General features: G+C 35.4%; 2 protein-coding genes across 4 annotated transcripts; one reads left to right on the top strand and one right to left on the bottom strand.

The window, feature by feature from the left end:
* Positions 1-2000: 2000 nt before the first annotated feature.
* On the top strand, positions 2001-7456 carry LOC109012834 (WRKY transcription factor 44-like). Of its 3 annotated transcripts, none has more exons than XM_018994665.2 (7): positions 2001-2685; positions 2934-3019; positions 4707-5164; positions 5296-5427; positions 5620-6350; positions 6616-6774; positions 6931-7456. In XM_018994665.2, exons 3-7 carry the CDS (start codon positions 4949-4951, stop codon positions 7118-7120), a joined length of 1428 nt encoding a protein of 475 aa, XP_018850210.1. In that variant the 5' UTR covers positions 2001-2685; positions 2934-3019; positions 4707-4948; the 3' UTR covers positions 7121-7456. The 3 variants fall into 3 exon arrangements, with proteins under 3 accessions (XP_018850210.1, XP_018850209.1, XP_035545481.1); XM_035689588.1 differs by lacking the exon at positions 2001-2685 and adding an exon at positions 2731-2846; XM_018994664.2 differs by lacking the exon at positions 2934-3019.
* A 7966-nt stretch (positions 7457-15422) lies between these two features.
* LOC109012838 (glutathione S-transferase L3-like) lies at positions 15423-19031 on the bottom strand. The gene is made up of 10 exons (XM_018994673.2): positions 18856-19031; positions 18632-18706; positions 18483-18543; positions 18194-18280; positions 17981-18079; positions 17778-17880; positions 17622-17698; positions 17423-17530; positions 15815-15895; positions 15423-15688 (listed from the first exon to the last, which is right to left on the bottom strand). Exons 1-10 carry the CDS (start codon positions 18864-18866, stop codon positions 15680-15682), a joined length of 711 nt encoding a protein of 236 aa, XP_018850218.2. The 5' UTR covers positions 18867-19031; the 3' UTR covers positions 15423-15679.
* Positions 19032-27851: the final 8820 nt, after the last annotated feature.

Raw genomic sequence — 27851 nt, 5'->3', positions numbered from 1 at the left:
ATTCCGAATCCGATTTCCATTTTTTTGACTCAATACAAGCAACATGTTAACAACTTTTTATTCAAACAATTTTCAAATTTTGTCTTAAAATTCTCAACATTTTTCTTACCAAGACATACCCAAAATTCTTGATCTAGATCATGCCACAACTACTTTTGATCTTTGCAATGATTTGCTAGGGAACTTCCAAGAATATGTTTGTAACAATGCTTTGTTTTTTTTACATTCTTTTCTCCTTTAGTTTCTCACTAATAAGCTTAATATATAAAATCGAACTAATAACATTATATAAAATCGAACTAATAAGCTTAATATATATGTGTAAGCCATATGCTGGTCATCAGAATCATAAGTCAACTATATGCTTATTTTATTCTATTTTCGGTGTTCGAGTTTGTCGCATAAATAATAATAATAATAATAATAATAATAATAATGCATAGTCATGAATAGGAGAAGGACAGGATCCCCCAATAATATACGCACCAATTCAATGACCCAACACTATCAACACACTATCCAAAAGAAAAAAACACTATCAACAGGAAAAAAAAAAGGCTATTAAATCTATATAATATTTAAAAAATCTACTTGACACTGATTTCTATATATATATATATATATATGAAATCTTGAATTGATTGTGGTGATTCGATGTGTACAAATTTAAGATTATGTTTGAGTAGTGATGTATTTTTAGATATTTCGTGAATAATAATAAAAATGTAATGAAAAAATAATGATAGAATATTAAATAATAATAAATAATAACAAAATATTCTGAATTTTCAGTACTCAAGTTAGACCTAAAGGTTTAGGAGATATTGTAGGGAGCTTAATTACTTATAAAAAAAAGAGAAAAATGAAGGGATCGGAGAGCAATTCTATTGGCACGCACGTGTGTGGCATAATGCAACTACCAGTCTGGAATTTCAGGTTTTTGGGAACTTTTTAGTTGTTTTTGGGAGTTGGGGATGAATGCATCCCACGTGTTCCCAACTAACTTTCCAAAGGTCCCAAACCTCAGCTAACCCTCTAAATCTAACTCTATACTACATGACAAACCTCTCTCTCTCTCTCTCTCTCTCTCTCTCTACAGACATTTCATTTTTGTTTATAATCTTTTAAAAAATAATTCTATTTTATATTTTGTACATAAATTTTTAGGCCCATTAAAATGCAACTTTACCCATAAATGCCATTCTACTTGGAGGTGCCTGTAACTCAAGAATAATAATAATAAAAAAAAATCATTTCTCTTAAATAATAAAATACCCCAAACAATGAATTCATCCCAATAGCATTTGCACTTCCATGAATCGAATCCAATATGATTTCTTTATCTTAAAAATATTTAATATCATCTTAATCTCCCAATGTCTCATGGGCACTGATATGTTCACATGGTTTTATACAAGGAAAAAAACTTTTATCCTCAAGTATGTGAGTAAAGCACATTTAATAAATTACTTATATTGAATAATTTGATTTAAAAGATAAATTTTAAAATTTTAATCTTATGGATTATATTTTATCATTTAAGTGATGCGAACGGTGTGCTCTACAATTCATTTTTCTATGTCTCCCCAGTTATATAAGTCGATATCATGCATTTTAAATTTGATACCCCATCTGATAAAGATAAGAGTATGTGGTATATGAGATCTCACGTTGCTTAGGAAAGAGAAGTTCTTGCTCTTTATAAAGTTCTAATTGAGCTTTAATTACATCATTGACTTGTCCTTTTAAAATATAAGTCATGTGATTTAGATCTTCTATTAAGACGTTACATTAAAAAACTTAGTTTGGTTTACTCTATGAATTGACCATGTAAAGAAGCAGCTCTATGTATGCATTTTTAGAGATGGGAGTGTCAAATTATTAACTTCCATGAAAGGTGGGGAACAGGAAGCTATAATTAACAATCTATAAAAAGGAGAAAAGTCAGGCTACTCAATTCAATTAAAATCATTTACTAACATCATTTTCTAGTGCAAGTGCAGCAAATAACCCTTCTTCCTGTATGTACGCAGCTCTTGAGTAATTGGCATTGTCTTGCCAGATTCATGCAAAGAATTAACCGACAACATTATTGCACATTACATGTTTTCCTAACCATAAGTCATCAGCTTTTATTTTGTACCTGACATGTCTTGCAACCAACCTGGATCTCGCTTTGCCATTGAATTCTGGTTGCTATCAAGATTATCCCAACATTGGTTTGTTTGTACAAGGATTTTATGATTAGAGAATGTTGGAAGTTTCAAAAGATGGGTCTTTTCTGCTAGTAACTTTCGATTCATTTTCTTCACAGAATGGTGGGCGAAAAGATCTATCTTTCCACTAATCTGTGATCAATAGAGGAGCAGATTAAGACCCAAATCAATTATAGTGTCAGGTTTTCTGCCGTTTACTTTGGTTTCCTGTTGAGCTGGCCCGTACTGAGGTCTCCAGTGCATATCACGCGCTATGATATGTTATCTATTTATCGGAGAGTCAAAAAATGGGAAGCAGAGAGGCGCTGAGAGAGTTGGTTGGCCGTACAAGTAGGCTCGGTGTTCTTGGTCCAAACCACTCCGGTAATCTCTGCCTTTGAGACAAAAGTTCTGATGAAAATCCAACAAAGTAAAGTTTTTCTTGGATTTGCCTTACTTTCTGCTGCAACTTTCCCATCTGTTTTCCTTAGTAAGCCTCTCTCTCTCTCTCTCTCTCTCTCTAAACTGTTTAAAAACCACAGGCACTGAATGACCAGTGAAAAGTCTTTAAGGTTGTTTTTGCTTAATAAGAACCCGATATGATTGGGCGACATCACATGTTAAACTGGTCGAGGTTTCTCTCTCTGAGAGGTCAAGTTCTTGTATATATGTCACATTTTTATTTTCTAGATTCAGGTTTATTTATTTGCTTACAAAAAAAGCCTCCACCCAATACAGGTCCAGCCAAATGGTATAAAATGAATTGGTGAACGGTGTTTCAAGAAGCCAACAAACTTCTTTGCTTGATAGTTATTGCCATTCTGGTTGGCTCTCCCTTCCTTTCCTTTTATTTTGATTTTGTCTATCTGAATGTCTTTGGATTTGATCTGTGACGCGATTGCATGTGCTTTAGTTCTAAGGGTCGCTGGGGTTTCTTTGGAGTTCATTGCTACTCTCAAGTCCCATATTATCCAGCACCTTCCGTTTTGGTTTAGAAAGTTTGTCGAATTTCTGTTTCAGTGAGTTGGGCAAAAAAAAAAAAAAAAATTCTGTTTATGTGATGCTTTGTTTTGTATTCGTGCAATTTAGTGCCCATTGTTGCAGGACTCTTAAAATTCTCTTGTTGCTTATGGTGCTTGGTTTTTTCTTCTTTTTCTTTTTTATCCTTCAAAAGATGAAATAATTCAGATTGGTTTTTGGTTTTCTTAATGATTTAGTTGTTAAGAATGTCCCATATACAGAAGGCGATATTTTATGGTAGTTCTTAGCTCTGCTAGTCTCATTAGATTCTTGGTATCATGTCTTTAGAGGAGGAAAATGAATCTGGAAAGGCTAATAGCAATAGGGTTTTTATCATCAACTTTGGGATTGATGATAAGATTCAAGTTGGTATTTTTAAGTTGGTATTTTTATGTTGAAAATGATGTAACTTTATTGCAAACTTGCAATGAGAACCAAGAAATTCACTGTGTTGTAGGCAGATAAGCATCATTACGCTTGCTTGTAGATGTGAAGTTGGACGAGGAAATCCATAATGCATTGTCTATCCGTGGTGTCTTTTATTTTGATGGAGAATATGAATTAGTGTTCTATAGAGTTAAGAAAAAAGAATTCCATTGTTCAACTAAAGATTGTCATACTCAAAGTTGTAGAGAGAAATCTCAGTTGCTCAAATAAATATTTTGGGAAACACCATTGGCTATATCTCATATTTTTCTTGGAGTATCTTTATAACTCATATTTTGCTTAGCAGTGGAAGTTCCTCGTACCCATATTTTTTATCTGCTAATTTACTGTAATAGTTTTACTATATGTACTCTGAATTGAGTAGACATCAGTCGGATTCAGACTACGAGGCCCTTGTATCACACAATGTTTATTGACGATTGAAATTCATCCTTCTTTCTACAATGCCTTAAACAATAAACATTAAGAAAAAGGAGAAGATAAAACTAAAATTCATTTTCTGGTCAGAGTTGATTTGAAGTTTGTTTTATTTGAAGTTGGTTAAGCTTTAATATAAAGTTTTTAAACTGAAAATAACTTCAATAATAGAAGAAACTGTGTTTGCTTCTAGTTTAAAAGACTTGCTTGAACTTAAACCAATTATATCACATCAGTTCTTTTTAAAGATTTAACAAGCATTTCTTCTGAAGCTAAGCTAGCCGATTTAAGTTGAAAATCATCTTATTAGTTTCTCCTGCATTCCCATCTTCCTACAATGGTATCCAATAACTAAGTTAAATTCAGTTCCAGAAAGGTTGGTCTGAGTGATGAACATTTTTTCTTGGTGAACTATAGAAAGTTAATCCCATGTACGTGTCTTGGCTAATTATAAGTCAGATCCGCAATCCAGGTTTCACATAGCCAGGATTCTGATACCAAGTGATATGCATGGCTGCATGTGACAGAATAGTTTGTTAATAACTTAATGGCTTTGCTTTTCTTCATTGTTATAATTTTATTTCTCTATTTACTAGTAGTTTATCTGATCATCATGGGATAATGCAGGTTTGAAGAAGAGTTTGGCTAGGTAAATCTGGAATCAACACATGTGAAAGGAACATTTGAAGCATGCTTTAGTTGTCCTGCTTAAAGTATCACCTCCCAACAAGTTTATAGTCTACTCTTGCTGTCTCTAATAGAGGAATGTCGAGTATTCCAGGCCTATTGGAGTTCAAAGCTCTCCTTTTATTCATCGAGGCATAATGCTCTATGAAACTTTAAATTAGAACAGCATATAGTCATTTGAGATGGATACTAAGGAAGCAGAGAGAGTAGTTATTGCTAAGCCAGTTGCCTCAAGACCGACTTGTTCCAGTTTTAGATCTTTCTCAGAACTTCTTGCAGGCGCCATTGGTGTCTCGCCCTCCAATGTGTGTTCAACTGCAGTTGCTGCTATTCGACCAAAGACAGTGAGGTTCAAGCCAATGGTGAATCGTGCTCCACCTGGGCCGGTTTCTTCTCAGGTGACCTTCTAAGTTCTTCTCAAAGAAGATGACCTTCTAAGTTCTTCTCAAAGAAGATGATCTTCTAAGTTCTTCTCAGAGTCCTTAGTCATTTAAGTTCTTCTGATCTTTCTGTTGGCTGGTGATTTCAGGCCAAAATCTCTGGAGCAGCTGTTTGTAATTCAGCTGATGAGGTTCCGAAATTTGAGAGCAAAGCAACTGTGGTATACAAACCATTGGCGAAATTTGTATCAAAGACGACTGCTTCTCTCTTGGCAAATATGGTCAGTTGCTAACATATGCGTATTTGTTGTTTTATAGGGGTACCTCTTTCTTTTCTGACATGTATGGTCTCTTAATGGCTATTCATGTCGTTCTGTTGTTATTTTTACTTTATTTTTTCCATCTGGTTCAATGACATTGGATATTTTGTAGACTTCCTAAGCGTAAGAATATTCCTTTTTCTTTTTGAACAGGGAAACTTCAATACTAATCATCAACCACCACAACCAACAGTCGAGACCTCTTCCCAACATTCAAACCAAGAGAAACATAAGTTCAGATCCCAAAAAAGCTCAAATCTTCACCAGAAAATTCCCTCACAAGTTGAAACAATGCAGGCAGTTGGGCCCTCAAAGGTAGCATCCCAGAAACTGGAGGAGGATCCGAAAGCTTTGCCGACTACAGCTAATGGTGACAGTCCTTCTTATGATGGATATAATTGGAGAAAATATGGCCAAAAGCAAGTCAAAGGAAGTGAGTACCCAAGAAGTTATTATAAGTGCACACATCCAAATTGCCCCGTGAAAAAGAAGGTTGAGAGATCATTGGATGGTCAGATTGCAGAGATTGTTTACAAGGGTGAGCACAACCATTCAAAGCCTCAGCCTCTTAAGCGCAACTCATCAGGGACAACACAAACGCTAGGAATTGTATCTGATGGGCTTGGTCAAGATACCACCAGCAGCAGATACAATGAAGGAAATGATGGTTCTGAAGGCAGAGTAGAAAATCAGAATGAAGTAGGATTGGCTGCACGTTCTACTTATCAGGGTAATGCTGCACTAACTTGTGATCCTGTTTCAACTGGTACAATTGCTGCTGCTGCTGCTGGTACTCCTGATAATTCCTGTGGCCTTAGTGGAGAATGTGAAGAAGGGAACAAAACAATGGAGCTGGCGGATGAGAAACCCAAAAGCAAAAAAAGGTAAGATTAAGTGGATATTTATAGCTGCCTAAAATGAATGACACACTGGTTTTGCATGCTGAATTGGTGATAAAGAGAGCTTTATATCCTTATGCTTTTGGGAATGATGTTTCAATTGATGCTAAAAATAATTTAAGGGTTATAACCAAAATTCAGCATATTGTTAAAATTAGTAAGCTCTCTTTTTTGAGCCCACATTATAATCGTTCTTTTCATTCAAGTGGCATACGATTGTTTTTGCTGAACTTAATGTTCTCTGCTTCAGGAAAAGTGAGAGTCAATCCAACGAAGCAGGTCTATTAGGGAAAGGCACACAAGAGCCCCGCATTGTGTTGCAAAACTCCACAGATTCTGAAACTATGACCGATGGCTTTCGCTGGAGGAAATATGGACAGAAGGTTGTCAAGGGAAATCCATATCCCAGGTTAAGATTCTTGTCCATTTTATGTCGATATAATCTTCTCTATTTCAGGTTCCTGGTCTAATGCGGCCTTTATATTCAAGTCCTTTTAAGTAAGAAGCGATTGATCTTTCTTTCCAGATAATATTCCTTAAACCTCTCATTCCATGTGTCTTGCAGAAGTTACTACAGATGTACCAGTCTCAAATGCAGTGTGCGCAAACATGTGGAAAGAACATCAGAAGATCCAAGAGCTTTTATCACAACATATGAGGGAAAACATAACCACGAAATGCCACTCAAGAACACAAATCCAGTGGTTTCCGAAACAGATTTCCTCGCCCCTAGAAGTAAAGAAAGGAGAACATGAATGACTGTGTGCACTGAAATCTTCACCAAATCCATTATTTGATATGGTAGTGTAAGTTTGATAGAGGTTAAGGGCATTAGAAGCCAGATGACTTATGTGATCAGCAATGGTGGATCATTTTTACTCTAAATCTCACAGATTGTTGACCAAAGACTCTGTTTCTTTCTTTTCTCCTCTTGTGGGGGTAGCTCAGATTATTCTATGGAAACATATCTGTCTCTATACAGCCTCTTCACCGTGCTGCCTCAAAGCTTGTTGTAACACTAGCCGCACACTATGCGTGAGAAAAATGACGATGTTTTTTAATCCTAATCTATTTTAAATTTTGTTTATAAAGATGTAGTGTTCTTGATCTTTAAATACATGATCTTTAATTTTTTATTTTTTTTAAATTTATGGTCATTTAACATAAAAATACCCAATAGATAAAGAAGAGAAGAAAATATTATAGATAAAAGAATATGTTATTGTAAATTTATGATCATTTAGCACAAAACTGACTGAGGTGGTACAACAGAAACAGAACTATTTCCACATCTAGTGTGATGATATATATATGCACTCTCGTTTCTTTCAACTGCATGAAGTATTGTTAGACTTCCCTCTTCATCATTTGGAACTTGTGAAATCCCATGTGCTTATTATATCACATGGACGTGGAATAACAACCAATGTGTAAGATTCTTTTATATTTATACTTTCTATAAGCTTCATGTAAGAGTGTATAATAAAGCGGCATGGCGGATCACCCGACTCGTTTCTTAACGAGTCGGGAAAAAGTTATCACTAGGCCCGACCAAATAGTAAGCTTATCATTATCCAATTTTAAAACCCTCCCATACATTTCATTACTATGTTGATGATTATGTTCTCCTCGTATCTCAGTTTTGTGAAAAACAAAACCCACATTTCATTCTTATAGAACACTGCATTTTTACACCAGTCTTTGATACAAAATCAACTGATTTAATCAGCTAAGCTAAGCTGACAATGCCTTAATTTGCTTGCTACTGTTGAGCCACATCACCCACCTAGGCTCACTGAGATTTCAACAAGAGAAATATTTTCGCTAGAAAGGAATTACACAAAAGTAAACTTACAAACTAATGTAGCTTGATGCATTACTTCAAAATTGTAAATTTACTTTTATTGTAAAGTAGATCTAACGGATTAAATAAAATTACATTAATTTGTGTGTTTATTTTTGTATACTCTCTTTGTGTATGTAGCACTTCTCTTTAAACAAACTTGAATGTTCATGTCCATAAATATTAAATAATTTGAAATTTTAAAAATTTGTAGCACGTTGTCTACTTTCTTTATATCTAATTAATACCGCTAATAATAATAATAACAAGAAGTGGTGTTCATACTTCATACGAAGCCACATCATTCACTATTCGACTAGATTATTATTAAAGCACAATTAATAACTATAAAGTCGTATCATTTTCACCCTCCAATTTTTTTTTTGTCATATCATGTCATGATGTGTGTATAATGCAAAATAACACAAAATTTAACAGCCTGTCAAAAATTCAACGGAGGAATTTTCTTAGACTTTAGGAACTCGTGAAAACCTAAAAGAATTCATGAATCGACCCAAGTTTTAGTCTGTCAGTATAGTCAGTATTGCCACTCACTGTGGTGTCAAAAGCGAAGGGTTCTTGGAGCGCAAGAAAGACTCTGCCTGGGTCTTGTGATTGCGACGTTCGAGTTCGTGGGGAGTTCGTGGGGTTGCATGGCTGCTGATGTAGAGGTAGGTTGACGTCCTTACGTAGATCTGGTCTTTGTGGTACCTCAACCAATTCCTGAGATCTCTGTGGCTTATCGGGGACCAAAATATGTAGATGGAGAACTATGTTTTCAATTCTCTAAGGAGGAGATAGTCCGATCCTATGAGCTTTTCCGTTTCTCCATTATTCTAAAATTCTTACGATAGAGGCCTTCTTTGGATGCCATCAGGCTTTATATTTACAACCGTTGGAGATTATCTTGTTTACCAGTGGTTTCAACTATGAGGCGTCCAAGAAACGTGTTTGTACGTATGTCAAATGAAGCATATTTACAGAAATCACTTTCTCATGAAGTTTGTGAAGTGAATGGAATACAATACAGAGTGTTTCATTGGAAACCTGGTTTTAATGAAGATGAAGAACCATCTTTGGTTCCAGTTTGGATTGCATTGCCTGGGCTCCTGCCCAATTTCTATCAAGAATCGTTCTTAAAAATATTCACTGCACCGATAGTCCATTATATTGATAGAGATAATCCGACGGTTTGTGCAACTCGTACAAATGGTTCATAGCTATGTCTAGAGATGGACGCTTCGAAGGAGCCAATCCCGTATTTTTGGATACGGCTACTAGGTAGTGGTCGCAAACAGGAAGTGATCTATGAAACATTACCAGCATTCTGTTCTAGTTGTAAAATTCAAGATAATAATGTGTGTATCTGTAAAATAAAGATCCTGCGGAATGGAGAAAAAGTTTGGGAGAGGAAGAAGGGAGTAGAGACTGAAACTGCAAAAGAAGTCCAAGGCGCAAAGTTTTTGGAAGATGTTGGTAAAGGCAAATGTGCTATGGTTATTTCGAAATATGATATTGGTAATACTAGTAACATTTTGCAACTCCAGGTTGTGGATGTGGCCACAAATCAGCCGGTAAATGAGTCTAAAGGTGGTGATAAACCGGTGGACGAGTTTGTATCAAAACAGGGTGAGCCTTCGGTTGAAAGGGTTGTAAATACGCAAGAGGAGGTGGGAGAGGTTAGGTTGGCACCTGATGATGATGATGTCATACTAGCGCCTGATGATCCTTTCCTTACATTAGAAGACTCTGTTTCTAGACCTGATCCATAACTTGATGCTGAGATATTTGATACTCGTAAAGATTATGCCACGGAGAATGAAGAGGAGGAATCAAAAAAAAGAAAAGGTACTCAAAATTTTTTTGATAAGGTTTGGAGATCGTCTCGGATTTTAGCCAAACCCAATAAAATTTCTTTATGATCAGGCCAATTTTGATATGGAATATCCGAGGTCTACATACCTCGAAAGGGAGATTAAAGAAGTTGGTTGGTAAGATGAAACCTCAAATTATTGCTTTGATGGAACCTTTTGCGTTGTTTGATAAAGCTCAGGGTATGATGAATATTTTACATATGGATCATTTTATTTCGAATGAAGGGGAGGCTGGGAAAATTTGGGTGTTGTAGCAAGAAAATATTTCAGTTCAATTGGTTTTACGGTGTGAGCAATTCATTTTACTGCTTGTTGATAATGGGATTAGCATATTACTTTGTGGATTTGTCTATGCCAAATGGACTATGATTGATAGAAGAGATTTATGGGCACAATTAAATAGCCATGTTCTAGGCAATGAGCCATGTATTATTTCAGGTGATTTTAATATTATAAGGGAGGGTTTTGAATGGAGGGGTGGGATGCCTCGCCTAAGAGCAGCAATTGAAGAATTTAAATCTTGGATTCACGAGTGTGGTCTTATTGAAATGAAGGTTGTGGGAAGAAGGTTCTCTTGGTGTAATGGACAGAGTGGTTTATCGAGGAGTTGGATAAAATTGGATAGAGTTTTCTTGAATGCTAATTGTCTAACCAAAGTGCCTAATGCTACTAACAATTATTTAACGAGATCAACATTAGACCACTCTCTGATGTTTGTGGAATTTCAAGCTGATCTTTTTTCTTATGACCCTACTCCTTTCCGTTTCCAGGAAATGTGGACAGAGCATACATAATTTCACTCTTTTGTGGCTTCATCTTTGCAGGGGGATGTAGGGATACATGGCTTTTGAAGTTGGCCTTTAAACTTAAAAAGTTTAGGGGGGTAATGTGAAATTGGAATAAGCAAATTTATGGTAGAACAAAATTTCATATACGGGACCTGGAAAAACAAGTTGATGATTTGGAGTCAGTCTTGATAACTGAATGGGACCCTAGGATTGAACATGAGAGGTTGCAGAAACAGCTGGAGTTGGATGAATGGAGGCATAGGGAAGAGATTAGATTGGCTCAAATGTCAAAAATTAAATAGCGTCTTGACGGAGATCAAAACTCTAAATTTTTCCTGGCCTACTTATCATATAAACGGAAGAAACAAGTGGTGAATATAAGTCTTCAAGATGGAACAAATTTGAATTCTCTGAAACAAATTCACGTAACTGTTGTTTAGTATTTTTCAGAATTTTTGCAAGAAGAGGCTCCTAATGGGTTGCCAAATTTATCAAATCTTATTTCGCCAACTATGTCAATGGTTGATAGTGATGTTATTTGTATTATTCCTTCCGCTGAAGAAGTTCACCAAGCATTGGTTTCTATTCCCTCTAATAGTGCACCGAGTTCAGATGGTTTCGGCTCAGGATTCTATAAGAAATGTTGGGATATTGTTCAAGCTGATGTTATGGATGCTATATCGGAATTTTTTCAAGGAGGTAGGTTGTCCAGATTTTACTCATCTTCTTACTTGGTTTTAATCCCAAAAATTGATAATTCTACGGGATTTGATAAATTTAGACATATTAGTCTTTGTACGGTGTTTTACAAACTTTGTTCGAAGGTGATAGTTAATCGGTTAACTCCTCTCCTTTCTAAAATGATATCTCTGGAACAAGACGCATTTATCCCTGGTAGAAGTATTTTTGAGAACATAAGTCTTACTCAGGAAATGGTTCAGTTTATTCACAAGAAGGTCCATGGGGGGGAATGTGATGCATAAATTGGATATGGCGAAGGCATATGATCTTGTTAATTAGGCTTTCCTGTTGGAAGTTCTTCGCTCATTTGGTTTTTCTTCACAAGTCTGTGCGTTGTTCAGTGAATGTATTTTTACTCCCTGGTTTTCTATCATATCGAATGGCACTACTAAATGTTTTTTCAAAAGTGGGCGCGGCTTGAGACAAGGGGGGGACCCTTTGTCTCCTTATTTGTTTATTATTTTGTAGGAAGTTTTATCTCGACTGATTAAGCAAAGTGTGTTTGAGCAGAAATTTGGCCAATTTTCACAAACTCATGGCACACGTTTGTTATCTCATCTCATGTATGCGGATGATGTCGTTATTTTCACTAATGGTGGTCAAAGCTCTATCTGCTGCCTTTTGAAAATTTTGGCTACATATGAGGAATGGTCTGGTCAAGTAATTAGCAAATAAAAGACGGTTATGTTTTTTTCGAATAAAATATCCATCGTTCGTAAACGACATCTGAAGAGAATTACTGGTTTTTCTGAGGGGAGTTTTCCTTTCAAATATTTGGGAGTCCCCATTGTTTCAGGAAGGCTTAAAATTGCGGACTTTGAGGATCTTGTTAACAAAGTGAGTAAGAAAGTTAGTGGCTGGAAAAGGAGGTTATTGCCTGTGGGTGGTAGATTAATTTTACTACGACATGTTCTTGCCAGTATGGTATTGCATTCTTTTGCGGTTTTACAGGTTCCAAAAGCCATAATTTCTTCTTTAAATAGATTGATGAGTTCTTTTTTTGGGGGAGAAAGCAAAGGAAGAGGCAAGCGAAAATGAGTTGCTTGGAATCAAATCTGTCATTCTACTGCAAAAGGGGGTTTGGGAATTAGAAACTTGGATGATATGCATAGAGCCCTTCATTTAAAATTTGCATGAAAATTGATGTATGAGGATTCTCTCTGAGCTAATTTTTTCTGATCCAAATATATTGGGAATAGGCCTATGATATTGTTAGGCCATCAAAAGGGGTCTCGATTTTGGCAAATGATAGCAAATTGTATTCCTCTTGTTTTGAATAACTCCAAATGGAAAATAAATGAGAGGCAGATGTTCTTTTGGTATGATAAGTGGTTGGATCAAGGGATCCTTCCTGACAACTTTTTGGTGGAGGAGCAACCACTATTAAAAGTGAAGGATTGTCGTATCAATAATGGCTGGAATATGGATTTAATAGATAGGATGGTGGGAATAGAAACTACGGATAATATCATAAATGTGCTTAGCAAATGTAAGGAAGGAACAAATGTGTTAATATGGACTAAATCTGAGAGTGGTGCATTTACGACTAAATCAGCTTGGGAGTGTATTCGGTTTCAAGGTGCAATTTTGGAGGGACATAAATGGATTTGGAACAAATTACTTCCAAAATAAGTCTCGGTATTAATGTGGAAGGCCTTCCATGGAGCATTGGTTGTAGATGACAGAGTTAGAAGAGTTGGGATTCCTTTAACTTTGAAATGTGATTGTTGCCGACAAGGTCAATATGAAGATCAAAACCATGTATTATTTGCTGGGGAAGTTGCTGTTGCGGTATGGAAAAAATTTGGTTCATTATTGGGTTTGCCGATTGGTAGATCATGGTGTGAAACAACTCTTAGTTGGTTTCGACGTGCGTCCAATTCATCTCAGATGGGGATTATTCTAGGATTGCTACATTCAATCATAATATGGAAACTTTGGGAGTGCAGGTGCTTAGCATGTATGAAAGGTAGATTGGTTTCGGAACATGCTATGTGGCATTCTATCATACACTAGATTGGCGTAATTTGTCATGGTGTTTCTCGGGTGCAGAGGATTTCTCAAATTGACATATACATTTTACACAGTCTAAAGATTCCTCCAATTCCAACTCAAACCAACCAAATTCAACTTGTTTCATGGACAAAGCCTACTTGTGATCGAGTAAAACTAAATACAGACAGAAGTAGTCTCAGAAACCTAGGGCCTTCGGGAGCAAGAGGGGTGGTTCGGGACATGCATGGTGCTCTGATTTTTGCTTTCTTTGTGAATATAGATTATGGCTCTAGGTCACGTGCTGGGCTGATGGCTTTGTTGGAAGGTGTTAAATATTGTAATCAAAGGAATTTCCGTGCGGTAGATATAAAGATTGATTCGAAGGTACTCCTTTCTTGGTTGCAACGTGAACGATGTGGCATTTAGTATTTAGAGGACTACTGGGAGGAGCTTCAGACTTTGCTTCCTAAGTTAAACTTCATAGTATCTCATATATATAGGGAAGGGAATGCGCTTGTTGATTGGTTAGCTAGGAGGGGAGCAAGGGGAGGTGATTCGGAATGGTCCCATATGACAGAGGTGCCAATTCACGCTTACTAAGAGTTGATAAATGGGGTCTCCCTATGATTAGATGTATAGGCTCATGTAGAAATGTCTAGCGTTAGCGCACCTTTGGTTTTTATTTTGGTTTAGTTTATGCTTTTAGTATTTTTGTGCAGGTGCTCTACTAATGTGCTGCCTGTACCTCGTTGTTTATCATTTTTAGTCTTAGGATTTGGTCTTTGTTTGGGCTTTATTTTGTCTCTGAGATTTGTGTCTTGGTTGTATTTCCTCGGAGTCTATGACTGTACCACGGTTTTCCTCTACTACAAGTGAGGGTAATTAATAAAATTTGGTAGGGGTCCCTTGTGGACATGGGCCCTAACTCTTTAATAAAAAGGAAAAAAAATAGGTGCTTTTTTTTTTTTCTCAACATATCCCTTTTACTTAGACATGCTTTAAAATAGCTTTTTGTCCCTCTCTTCACTTAAGCAAGATTTGTGGATTTTCTTATAACTAAGGTAGAGAACAGAAGATTATTTTTTAGAGCAAAATGCTAACATTGACACTAATTTAAACTGTCTATTCAGTATATAATACTTAAAGGTATACCAATTTAGTCACATAGAGCATTATTCATTTAAGAGAGAGAAGAATGGAAGACAATAGATGAGAATAAGGCAGTGACAAATTGAGAGGGCATCCCATCCAACCAATTAAAGTTTTAGAGCTCTTTTGGATAGTTGAATGAAATGAAATGGTTTTGGATGGGTTAAATAAAATATTATTAGAATATTATTTTTTTAATATTATTATTATTTTAAAATTTGAAAAAGTTAAATTTTTTATTATATTTTATATAAAAATTTAAAAAATTATAATGATGAGATGAGATGAGATGAATTGAAAGTATTTCTATATCTAAACGAAACCTTATACTAAACCCGTCCGTTCAAATTGAGAGTAGTGAGAGGGGGTGGGCCGTTACCCAACAAGCCGAGAGGAATTTGCAGACGGGCCACATACATGGCAGGCTCCCGCGACCCAGACCTAATCTCAAGTATCAATTTTAAAAGTGTAACATTTTGAACTTAGAACAATATGTAATAAGGACAATCTTAATGAATATGAGTACGGCTAGATATAGTTATAGGTTATACAAGCGATATACTCTTTTCAGAAAATAATAGAATCTACCAAAAAAAATTATTTTTTCATGTAAATATTATATTTTCTCACTTTTTTTAAAAGAAGTACGCGATATTTATACACTCTATGACTACAAATATCATTTCTAAATAGAACCATTATAAGTACAAAGTCGAAATCTATTGGTAATGATTTCCATTTATTTAAGCATAAGCAATACTACACGCGTAGGATAATACAAAGTAGCTCACATCTTCGACCAGTAGTACGTAAGCACAAAACTCATACACACGTACCATTTATTATACAAAAAGACATTACGTAGACGCACAAGGCCATTTATTTTGCTCCGAAGTCCAGAAGACGTGCTGGAACGTTCAATGCTTACTTGGCCTGAGAGACTCAGATCGAACGTTGAAATGAGGGGTTAGCAAAAAACATGATTTCCAAAAACAAGAATAAAAAATTCTTTAACGGAATCAAATTTATAATCCAATTTACTAAATAAGATAGTAGTACCAGAAAGCGAGCCTTGAAGGTTTCCAGATGCTCATTGGGATCAATCTTTGTTTGCTTGTAAGCATCGATTTTGTTTACCTCCTGCAAGATGGTTAACAAGAACAGTTTCCATTCAAGAACCACGAAAATTCATGCTTCTTTCAAACCCAGGTTAAAGAAGAATAGAACATTAAAAAAAAAAAAGATTTGTTCAGCAGGTAGAGTTTGTTTCTGTACTTCTACTTAGAGGTGTAATCGGTCCGGTTCAATTTTGAATAAAATTTAAGATCAAACCGGTATGTACCTGTTTTGTATTTTTTAAAACCGATTACGTCCCGGTTACTCTCCTAAACCGGTACCTCCGGTTTTAGATCCACTAGTCGGGTCCGATTCTCCGATTTTTTAAAATGCAAAAAAACATATAATAAAGTGTTATTTCTTATGATAAAATGTTATTTAATAATTTAATATATATTTTATGTTGAAAGCATATGATCAATTTAATTTTCATCTTTAAGATTAAATTTTTATTTTATAAATTATAATAACATTATCTTATATATAATTATATTAATAACATATTATCAAACAAATTACAAATGTTCATATTTAGGATTAACATTTCATGTTATAATTTATAAATTATAATATGAAATTATTTAATATATGATATATAATTATATATTATATATAAAACTTATATATATATATATATAATATTTTGTATAAATATAAAATTAAATTATATATATATTTTCCAATCGGTCCGGTCCCGAAAACTACGGAACCGAAACCGGACTGGATCCGGCCGATTTTCATAATATAGGAACCGATTCCGGATGAACCGTCCGGTCTGGTTTTCCGGTTTTCCAATTTAAATTTACACCCCTACTTCTTCTACTTCCCATACAAGAGTGTAATCAAGCTTGATTAACTCAAAACAATAATCTCCAACGAAGGGTATGAACTTGACTACGTAATTAATTGGCATTGATCTTCAATTAGGTTCCAAAGATAGCACAAAAGCAGACATGACACCACAATTTTATGTCGGGAAGGGGGTAGGGGTGCTACCTACATGGTGCGGAGCAGGGTGGACCCACCCCCGCACGGGGAGGGTTTCCAACCCTAGGGGCGGGGCCCCCCGCCCTGGTACTAGGGAGTGGGGTTGAAACCACACCACACCTTGTCCCAGCTCAACCCAATGACCCATTGGGTCTATAGATAATTTTGGGTCTAAAATTTTTTTTAGACCAAAATTATAATACAATTTAAATTATCAATTAAAATTTATGCATTCAAAAATAATATAAACTTATTAAAGTTGTATTTTAGATTGCATTTGTCTTCTAGGTCAACTTTTATACAGGAGGTCAAGACAATACAATAGTCATGCTTAAAACTCTCATGGTGCAACTTTACACCACAACAACAAAGCCGCAGCTGTCGGTTCATACGGACTAATAAAATATCACATACATGATTAAATACCTAGTGCTGTAAAGAATTACTTGAACAGTGTATAATGTAGATACTGTGGATTCAAAGATTTGAGTAAACAAATTCAACGGAAGAGACGAATTGTCAAGGAGTAAATCTTAAGACAGTGGATGTGGTTATATATAGTACCTCGATCCATTTCGTAAGTTTAGGCCTGCCTGCTGTGATGTCATGCTTCCACACCCCTGAGAAGAAGATATGGAATCTTTCAAAGAATGTGATAAAAGCTATGTCCACCTGTGGATCACATAGTCCAACCAAAAATAATTAGGGGAAACACACTGCAGCAACAGGAAAAAAAGGCAACACAATCGAGAAATCAACTTACCAAACTGAATTGTCCCAAGAAGAATGGCCCGTCATCGAACTTATGAAGAGCCTCTTCTATGTGATCAAAAACAGGGCCTGATGGGAGTTCAAGGTCTTAGTCAATACAGTTGCTACACGAAATGATATCCCTAAGCATCAAATTTTTATAACTTACCAGATTCTTTTATAGGGTCTCCTTTGAATGATGAAAACACTGTCTTGGTGAAGGTGTCAGTGTAAGCTATCAACTCTTCAGCAAACTCCTTTTTAGCTGGATCCTACAACACTTGCCAATCACTAATTAGTCAAGTTTTAAGAGAAAAGGAAAGAGAGAGACTTTTCTCATCAAAGGCACAGATGAATTATGCAAGTCTTTACATTGGGTGAAAGAGAAGGCCCCTCAAAGTTGCTGTCTAGATATTTAATTACATCGAGACTCTCTCCTATGATTTTTCCATTGTGTTCCAACGATGGCACCTGTTATATGGATTATTCGATAATTGATGAATAAAATCTTTCAGCACAATCAGGTATATGTATTAAATATCTAATACCATCAACGTAGGCATAGTTTTCTTAGGAAATTTTAACCGTGTTTGCAGCGTAGACTTTCTCCTTGTACCAAGCAGGTCTGCTTTGAAGCTTAATTGCAACTAATTTGATACTGTCTTGTAATCCCTGCACCTCAAGATATTCAGCAACCTTAAATATTATGTGAAAAAACGAAAACAAAAGAAAACAAAAGACCCCAATAGAAAGGAAAAAGAAAAATGACCCCTAAAGGAGGAAAGTCATGTAAAACTAGAGCAAAACAAGAAAATGGTACATAGACACTAGATTATGAAATCAAAATAACGGAAGATAAAGAGTCTATGACAACCTTATAATTTCTGGTGATCCATGCACGCTGTGCAAATGGGCAAACGTAAGCAATGTACAACCTTCGATGGGGAAAAAAAAAGTAGTGAGGAAAGTGAATCAGAGAAAAGAAAACAAACGGATCAGCATATTTAGAAGAGTAGAGTGAACCTCGTAGTTCCATCAAATAGAGGAGGTGGGTCGGAAGTGGCTTCCAAGGACGGGGGAAGATTCTCTTGCACGCTCCTGCACAACCCAGAGAAATATAAAAATGAACAATCTCACAAGTTAAGGGAACCCCATATGGCGAAACCCGTTGAGACTGAGAAACCCGTTGAGACTTGAGTCGATGATTGAAAATCCATATCGGGAATTTTGGATTCCGAAACACTTACGCTGCAGCCATTGATGATGATGGTGATGTTGTCCAGAGATCGATCTTTCTACTTTACTTTTATGTCTTTGTTTGAGGGATTGTCTGGATATTATCTCCTTGATTTTATACCGATTTTCCTCGCCAATCTGAGGGGCAATGGCGACCTTTTTGTATAGCAATTCGAAGCAGTGAAGACGTGTGCAGTGACGAAATGTGGGGCTGGGAACGTGGGGGACAGAGTGAGGTGTGAGGTGTCAGATAGGGGAAATAATAATAAATAAGCCATGCCTTATCAAGTGGAACTCGATAATCTTTTAAAAAATTCTGAAATTTTCAAGCTTTTAAAAAATAATAAAATTTATTATTAAAAAATTAATATATATTTATTTATTTTAAATTGAAATGGGCAGTTTTCGTTTTGATATGAAATCCAAACGTGACAGGCCAACTGCGATAGAGCACGTGTTTCGGTCCGACTTCCGAGGCACATGTAAGGATTACCTGAAAACCAGCCACGTTGATTAGTTTCAGAATTTTCGTAAGTTTTAAAAAGATTTTGCGATGTTTTTTTTATTAGATTTTATGTATATAGCTAACAAAATGAGAAAGTAATTGAATAAAGATTTTAAAATTTATTCTTATTAGATTTTTAAAAGTAAGTAGGTCCTTTTGAAAAGTTATTTAAATAAAATTTGTAAGAGATATTTTTTATAGGTTTTTATGAAAATTGTTTTTATTTCTTGTTTTTTGTTTTTTGTTTTTTGTCCACATAATCCAACTTAAATGTTTAGATGTAAAGATTTCTTAAAAAATAGTTTTTTTTATTATAAAATTAAAAAGAGAGCAAGAGAAATAAAAGATTGCAATATAGAAAACTAGCTATTTCAAAGCTCAATATTATTCACCTTGAATTGCTTGTGTCTTACAAATAATTCCGACACCATTTTAATTTTTATACACATAAGAGATAAAGAAAATAAATAAGTGATATATTAATTAATGAAATATATTGACGAATTTAGAAATTATAAGAGTTGATAAATGAATAAGCTAGAATTCTATGAGGTGGAATTTAAATGGTCGTCTATCAAATTCATGTATGTATTTATAACACTTTCCTTTAAATCTCAGTAGAACTCATCTCCCTTCCTAAACCTTTTCACTTCAATCCCAGACTTCTCGTCATGAATCCCTCCAATTCAGACTTGGAGAAACTCATCACCTAGGCAGAAGCCCTCTCATGGAATGACCTAAATCTGGAACCGGAACTAGAGGTGGCGAAGAACTTCTCTGAACTGACACTAGTTGGCAAGCTTATCTCCATGAAAGCCCTTAATAGACAAACGTTCCATGCAACCATTAGAGCTAGCTGGAGCTTCGTGCCACACATTTCCATTGAAGATGTAGGGGAAAACACATTTCTTTTCACCTTTGCCTCTCATTAGGAAAAACACCGAGTGCTGGACAATAGGCCCTGGAATTTCGAGGGCTTTCACATGGGTCTAAGGCAGTGGCCCCCAGGATTAAGCATCCATGATATTCCCCTTCATATGTCCATTTTCTTGATACAGGTCCACAGGTTACCATTAGAAATGTTGACTAAACCAAACGCGGCAAAAATCGGTCAAGTCCTTGGTAATCTTCTAGAAGTAGACCTTGCATCCATCTTTGGTGTCACGATCAGACGTTACGTCTGAATAAAGGTGGAAATCAACATCAACAACCCATTATCAAAAGGATTTGAACTTCTCCGTCCCAATGGAATCTCTCACAGGATTTATTTTAAATACGAGCGTCTCTCAGAGTTCTGCTACACTTGTGGAAAGCTCTCTCTAGGTTGTTACTCAGGCAGGGGGATCCTCTCTCCCATTTTCTCTTTATATTAGGCTCAAAAGCTCTCTCTAGGTTGTTACTAAGGCAATAACAAACTGAGTCTATTAAAGGTGTCAGTATCAGTAGGAATGAACCATCTCTCTCGCATTGGTTATTTGCTGACGATCTAATCCTCTTTGGTTCTGCCAACTGTAACACTGCCTCAGCCTTTGACAGATCACTAAATACCTATTCTCAGTGGTCGGGACAAAAAATCAATAACTCCAATTCTTCCATTCAGTTCAGCAACAACAGTAGACAAGCAACCAAAACAAATATAAGGAATATCCTTCATTTCAAGCTCTCATCTTCAAAGATTAAATATCTAGGAGTGCCTCTCAACTCTGGTAGTCCGATGAAATCACACCTTAATGATATCTTGGTCAAAATTCAAGAAAAACTCGTAGGATGGAAATCAAAACTTCTTTCTCAAGCTGGGAGGACCACGCTTATCAGAACTGTCGCAAGCATAATACCTTCTTATACTATGGCTACAACTCTTATACCTATAAACATGGCAAAAAAACTTGATCGTGCTTTGATGAGGTTTTGGTGGGGCTTTGAAACTCACCAACAACATAAATATACTCCCAAGGCGTGGTCCTCTATTTGCATGCCCAAATCTTTGGGCGGCTTAGGAATCAGGCTTACATCCCACTTCAACAAAGCCCTCCTGGGCAAATTAGTCTGGCATCTTATTAGTAATGAATCAAGTGCATGGAAAACAGCTATTTTGAACAAATATATGCCAAATAGCGATTGGGTGACTGTTAAGGCCAAAGACTCAGATTCAAGAATTTGGAAATGCATGATAAAGCAGAAGATTTCATCTTGTCTAGTGTACTCATTCAAATTAATAATGGCACTGCTACGCATGTGTGGTCGGATCCTTGGCTCCCTTCTCTACACCCCCCGATTCCTACACCACAAAGTCCAGGTATATACCATTATCCAGATCTTAGAGTTGCTGAATTAACACTTGAAAATCCTAGAAGATGGAACATGCTTCTTTTGAAACTTTGTTCTCTCCTGCAACAATTGCTGCAATACAAAGCATTCATCTTTCTCAATATCAATTCCATAATATCAATGATCTGCCCAAATGGAAACATCACTCTTTAGGCAATTACAGTGTAAAGTCTGCTTATGCAGCTTAGTTCTTAACACAAATACAATTGCACCTGATATCATTTGGAAGAAATTGTGGGCTGTCAAATTACAAGATCAACTGAAGCTTTTCCTATGGAAAGTTTATAATGAAATTCTTCCCACTCAACTCTCTCTTAGTCACTACCTCCCACTCACAGAAGATCAGGTTCTCTGTTCTCTTTGTCATATGGAAAATGAAAATCTGGATCATCTCTTTCTCATTTGCATTTTCTCTAGATTTTTGTAGAGAAATGCTCCGTGGCCACTAGATATAACTTGCTTCACACAAGCTGGCATAAGGAACTGGGTTAATATTATCCTAAATCCATTAGACAAACTACAGATTTCTGCTTCTGAAGTTCATAACTTTCAGGTTTTCTCCACATTAGCTATGGATACTTTATGGTTTATACGGAATCAGACCACACATAATATTGCAAACCATACAATCCACTACTTCATAACAAAAACGCAGGAACTATACAGAGAACATGCCAAGGCTTGGGAGATGGAACCAATCGAATCACAACATAGTTGGAGACCCCCTGAATCCGAGGATACCTTCTCCATCACCTTTGATGTGGCAGTTAGAAACAACAGCATCACCTCACTGGCAGTATGCAGAAATAACCAGGGCACCTTTCAATTTGTTGTTGCACAAAACAATCGGCATGGTGATCCAAACCTCGGGGAAGCAACGACTGCCTTCATAGGTGTCCAAGAGGCATATATACAAGACAGATTGCTAATGTTGTTCTTCAAGGAGACTCTCTAAATACCATTCGATCCATCAATTGGGAAATAGAAGGGGTATCTTGAGACACAAGGTTTTTGCTCCAAGACTTTCAAGCATGGCAAGCTGAAAAAATACATCGATCACAAAATCGATGCGCGCATTCCATTGCACAATGGACTCATTCCAACTTAGAGTTTGGAAACATCCCACTTATTAAAATACCTACCTGTTTGCTGGAATTTCCAAGTGGGAAAGATCCACCATCTGTAACATATTAGTTTTCAACTCTTCTTATGTTTCTGTACTTCATGTTGCTATACCTTATGTTTCTGGACTACTTTAGTGCTGTAAGGAACCTTTTAAGTTTATGGAATGAATCAACTACTTGCTGAGAAAAAAAAAAAAAACACTTTCCTTTAAATGTCCATACATAAAGAACATGTCTAGTTAAAAATATTGCTAAGAAAAAATCTGATAGAAAAAAAGGCGAAAGAAAAATAGTATAATAACCTTTAAGAGTGCAATATATGACACGACCTGTAAACTCAACCACAAACATAACACAAAATTAACCGGGTTGAGTTTAATATAAATGAGTTCGGGTCAAAATGAGTTAATCCGTTAAAACATAATTAGTAAATAGTTCAATAACGGGTCAACCCACTTAATGAGTTAACCCGTTTAAATTTTATTTCAAATTATTGTTGGATTGTAATATTGAAATTTCTCAGTATACTTATATTTTTATTATAGGGATCATAATTATTTACCTATGCTCATATTTGTTATTGTTGGGTTTGTAATATTGGTTTTCTTATAGGTTAAAATTTGAAAAATATTGATATTTTTTGTAAATAAGTAGTCTTTTTTATAAGATATTGTCGCTACTAATAAATATATATTTTAACTTTTATGTAAAATTATATTAATTAGGTCAAATGTGTTTTGCGGGTTAGTTCGACCCATTTATATTAAACGAGTCGAATTGAGTCGTGTCTTGTTAACTCATTTCTAATTAATTATTAAATAAATCAAAACGGATGACATGACATGATCTGTTATTTAAATAGGTTGTGTTAGGGTTTGAATGTCTGATTCATTTAGCTTAACGAGTCGTGTTCCGCCCACTCCAACTCCGTTCGACTTTTGTTCCAGTTCCAACTCTAACAGAGTCAGAGCGACTCCAAGATTACTGTTGGAGTCAAAGTTGGAGTTCGGAGCGAAACAAAGCTCCAAACTACGAACTCCGACTTTGTTTTTTAAAAAAAAAAATCTAGATGTATCGTTTATATTTGGATTTAAAAAAATAAAAAAATAAAAATAAACGATGTCGTTCCCCTTAATGTGGAACGGTGTTGTTTCTTCACACGGGAGTCCAAAACCCAAGACCCCCCCTTCTCTTCTTCCTTCTTCCCCATATCCCCTTCTTTCCTTCTGAATCTCTCCTATGAGCCTCCGTGAGTCCGTTCCCTCTCTGCACCTCTGTAGTCCGTTCCCCTTCACTTCTCAGGCTAGCCTCCGTTCAGTCGTTGCGACGCTGTAACTCATAAGTTTAGTCCAACTCCAAGCCCTAAATCATGTAATTTTCCCAATTTTTCTTTTTTTCAATGTTGTTCATGGATTGCCTGGAATTAGTTGTTTTGTGTCTAGTTGTTGGCTATTGGCCTGTTGGGTTGCTTGTAAATGTAAAATGGAATGGATTACGGTGGAGTGAAATAATTTAAAATGGCACTAGTGTATGCATGGAAGGTGTTTGTGAAAATGAAACTGTGAAAATTAAAACTATCACATTCTTCATGAAAATCTTTAAGAACCAGCACTGCTAAAGAAGCTGAACTCGATTCCAAAAGAATTCTAAAATCCAACTGGGGAAGAATATTAGTCATTTTACAGAATCATGTTTTGATGTGTGGTGGCTCTAAATGTTGTTGGGAGTGGTGGCAGAAATCCTAGAGTCTATCCACATGGAAGACGTTGTACGTGAGACTCATCTTCAAATGGTTAGTTTGTAAATAAGCTGCATCATGCATTTGAATATCCAGGAAATGGTAATCTAAGTGTTTTAATTCCTTGGTGAAGTTGTTCGAATAGTACAAGATTAAGGTTAGGCATGCATTGATGCATATCTTCTCCATTAGAGCAGTATTCATGAAAACTAGTACCTGTTGATCAAAAGGGTCCACTCATGTACATTTCAAGCCAACATGCATGTTGTCTAAATTAAAGTCATTAAATGGTTCTCTAGATATTTAGATATGGATCGATACTATTGGTGGGTGCATGAATCAAAACGACATGATATTCCACCGTCAGGTTAGTGAAAACATGAGCAATATTAATATACATTCTCTATATATTAAGATAAGAGTAGTAGTGAAAACGACATTTTTTTTTTTTTTTTTATCTTCTTCCATAAAGTCATAAACTTCCAATTACTACAGGGAGTAATTTGCTATATATTATTTATTCTCTCCAAAAATATATTATTTTTCAAGAGAAAAAGCTTGAAGTCATGAATCTCTAAGATATCATTTAATTCTGAAGTCTTCAACCACATATGATCGTATAATCATTAATTAGGAATAAGGTGATGTATTTATTATCTTATGTTGTTTGGTTGACGTTTGAATTTCTTAAATAATCTGAAATATAGCAATACCATATTTTTGAAATATAGTATGGAGTTAATTAGGAACTTGAGAGGAAACATCATGAATGGGTGGGGCGATTCATGTGGTGAATCATGATAGAATTTGATGTCAACGCTCAGGAATTAGAAAAATACTATTATGCCCATTCCTTTTGACACTTCTATTTGATTGCTTGTCAAAATTATTTTTTTATTTAATAATTAAAAAAGTGATTTTAAATATATTAATATATTTAAATATATTAAAAAAAATTATACTGGACGATATATACAGCGATCAACATAGGACGGCATAGTAGCCGCACCCAGGAATTAAGCTCCATGAATGTTAGTAATTTGGGAAATGCTATATCTCCCGCTGGGAGCTCCCGCTGGAGATTAGTGTATTTTTTATGTGTTTTTTTTTAAATTATTTTTTATATAGATTTTTTTAATAATTTTAAATATTTTTAAAAAATAAAAAAATTTAAAATATTATTAAAAAATACTTTTTTAATCACGAAGTAAAATAAAAAATCATAAAAAAATATTTTTTTATTTTACTTCGTGATTAAGAAAGTATATTTTAATGAATTTTTTTTTACTTTCTAATTAAGGAAGTATTTTTAATGATGTTCTAAATTTATTTTATTTTTTTAAAAATATTTTTTATTTTACTTCATGATTAAGAAAGTATTTTTTAATATATATTTTTTTACTTTCTGATTAAGAAAATATTTTCTGAATGATGTTTTAAATTTATTTTATTTTTTAAAAATATTTTAAAATAATAAAAGATCTATATAAAAAATTACTTAAACAAAATACATGTAAAATAACACTACACCCCAGCGGGGGCTGTAGCATCACCCTAGTAATTTTGGCATTTCCCCCGCATCATGAGTCATGACATGACACCTTGACACGACACCACTCTCCCTTTGGTCGCTAGTGAAAGATAGAAACGGATGCCTTTTTTGTGTTATCTTATTCACGGTAACGTATGCCTACATTAGAGCATTGGCAATGGACTAGCCAAATGCCAATGCAAGTCTATAATTTAGCTAAATGTAAAAAAAAACATCTACATTGGACTAGCTAAAAATATAAAGTTAAAGACTTGAGCTACAGTAAAATTAAGTTCCTCTCCAAATATAGCGAGTTACTGTTCATGGTTTATACTAATATTTTATTATTTCATCTACTTCCCACGTTATTTTCTCTTTCCTGGTCTATTTCCCTCGTTTTCATCTCTGCTTCCCGAAACAAAGATCTCCGTAGCCCGAGGCCTTCTTAAACCCGCGAGACGCCTTCTTCAACCCGCGAGACGCCTTCGTCTTCTTCAAGCGCGAGACGCCTTCTCTCCGTCGTCCTGCCGGCGTCTTCCAGCCCAAAAGGTAATTTCTCTTCCTCGCTCCTCCCTCCCTCTTCTCTGCGACAATTTCCTCTCACTCTTCTCTTTCTATTTTCTCACATTTCATCAAATGATTGACACTGTGTTTAGGGTTTGCGCGGAACTCTGTCACAAGGTTGCATTGCCCGTGAATCCTCGTCCAAAGATTGCACATTTCCTCTACAAACTGAACTTCAAAATCGCGATTGGGGTATTTTCGTGTAACTGATTTGAGATTTCGGTATTGGTTTGTGATTTGGGTATTTGTCTGTGGTCATGCATAATGTTTATTGATTATGGTATTTTGCTTTGAGATTTCGGTATTTTTGGTTTGTGATTTGGGTATTTTTGTGCTGGAATCTGATTTGAGATTTGGGTATTGTGGTTTCGGAATTGGGTATTTTTTATAGTAACCAAAAATATTGTGGATTTGGGTATTGTGGTTTCTGAATTGGGTATTTGTAAAAATCTGATTTGCCGTGAACTTTGCTCCCACGAATCTGAATGGTAGACATAACTTGCTGACCTCGTGGACTATTCTAGGGAGAACTAAGATGTTTACAAGTTTCCAGTATAGACACATATTATCTATATTTAACATGCCACCAATTTTATGAAAGTATAGACACATATCAGTAGTTAAATATTGATGTTTCACAAAAAAGTATTGAAAAGGGATGAGTATGTGCAATTAAAACGGTGGCTAATTGAACCATCAATACTATCTGCACTGTGAGTATGGCATTTACCCCTAAGCATTCAAAAAGCCTTTAAAATTTTAGACTTTGGATTGAAGAACTACCTCACCTAACTACCTCACTCCCGATCATAAGTAGATGATGTTGCTTACTAGATCATTAATTAAAGAGAAAGGAAAAAGATGGGGATTATTAGGTAATCATGTGATTGGTTAGGATGGCCTTCATCCTTCATTAATTTTTGCTAAACTAAAATTTATTGGGCATTCATGTGCCCTTGGCTTACCATCCAAAATGGATTAATCATTTGGAAGATTTTGTGCCATGCATTACAAGCAATCTTACAAAGTAGCATTATAAGTTTATTTCGAAAGAGTCAATATTGGTTTTGGAATAAAGCTCGATTCGAGAGCTTGAATATATATATATTTCGAAAGAGTCAATATTGTGAACTGTTTTGAGATAAATAATGTACTGCTTTGTGAATCTGTGGACTGTTTTGAAATTTTCTGGACTGTTTTGGCAATTTGAAAACTGT

This window comes from Juglans regia, chromosome 4, assembly GCF_001411555.2.
Source record: "Juglans regia cultivar Chandler chromosome 4, Walnut 2.0, whole genome shotgun sequence".
NCBI lineage: Eukaryota > Viridiplantae > Streptophyta > Magnoliopsida > Fagales > Juglandaceae > Juglans > Juglans regia.
The sequence above is the reverse complement of the archived record's forward strand: the minus strand, read 5'-3'. Positions and strand labels throughout refer to the sequence as shown.

Coding starts and splice junctions, on each gene's coding strand:
- LOC109012834 (XM_018994664.2), top strand. CDS start 4,949: ATGGATACTAAGGAAGCAGAGAGAGTAGTTATTGCTAAGCCAGTTGCC. Junction 5,165..5,295: donor CTGGGCCGGTTTCTTCTCAG/GTGACCTTCTAA, acceptor TGGTGATTTCAG/GCCAAAATCTCTGGAGCAGC. Junction 6,351..6,615: donor AAACCCAAAAGCAAAAAAAG/GTAAGATTAAGT, acceptor TCTCTGCTTCAG/GAAAAGTGAGAGTCAATCCA.
- LOC109012838 (XM_018994673.2), bottom strand. Junction 18,281..18,482: donor GGATCACCAGAAATTATAAG/GTTGTCATAGAC, acceptor CTTGAGGTGCAG/GGATTACAAGACAGTATCAA. Junction 15,896..17,422: donor AACTTACGAAATGGATCGAG/GTACTATATATA, acceptor ACCATCTTGCAG/GAGGTAAACAAAATCGATGC.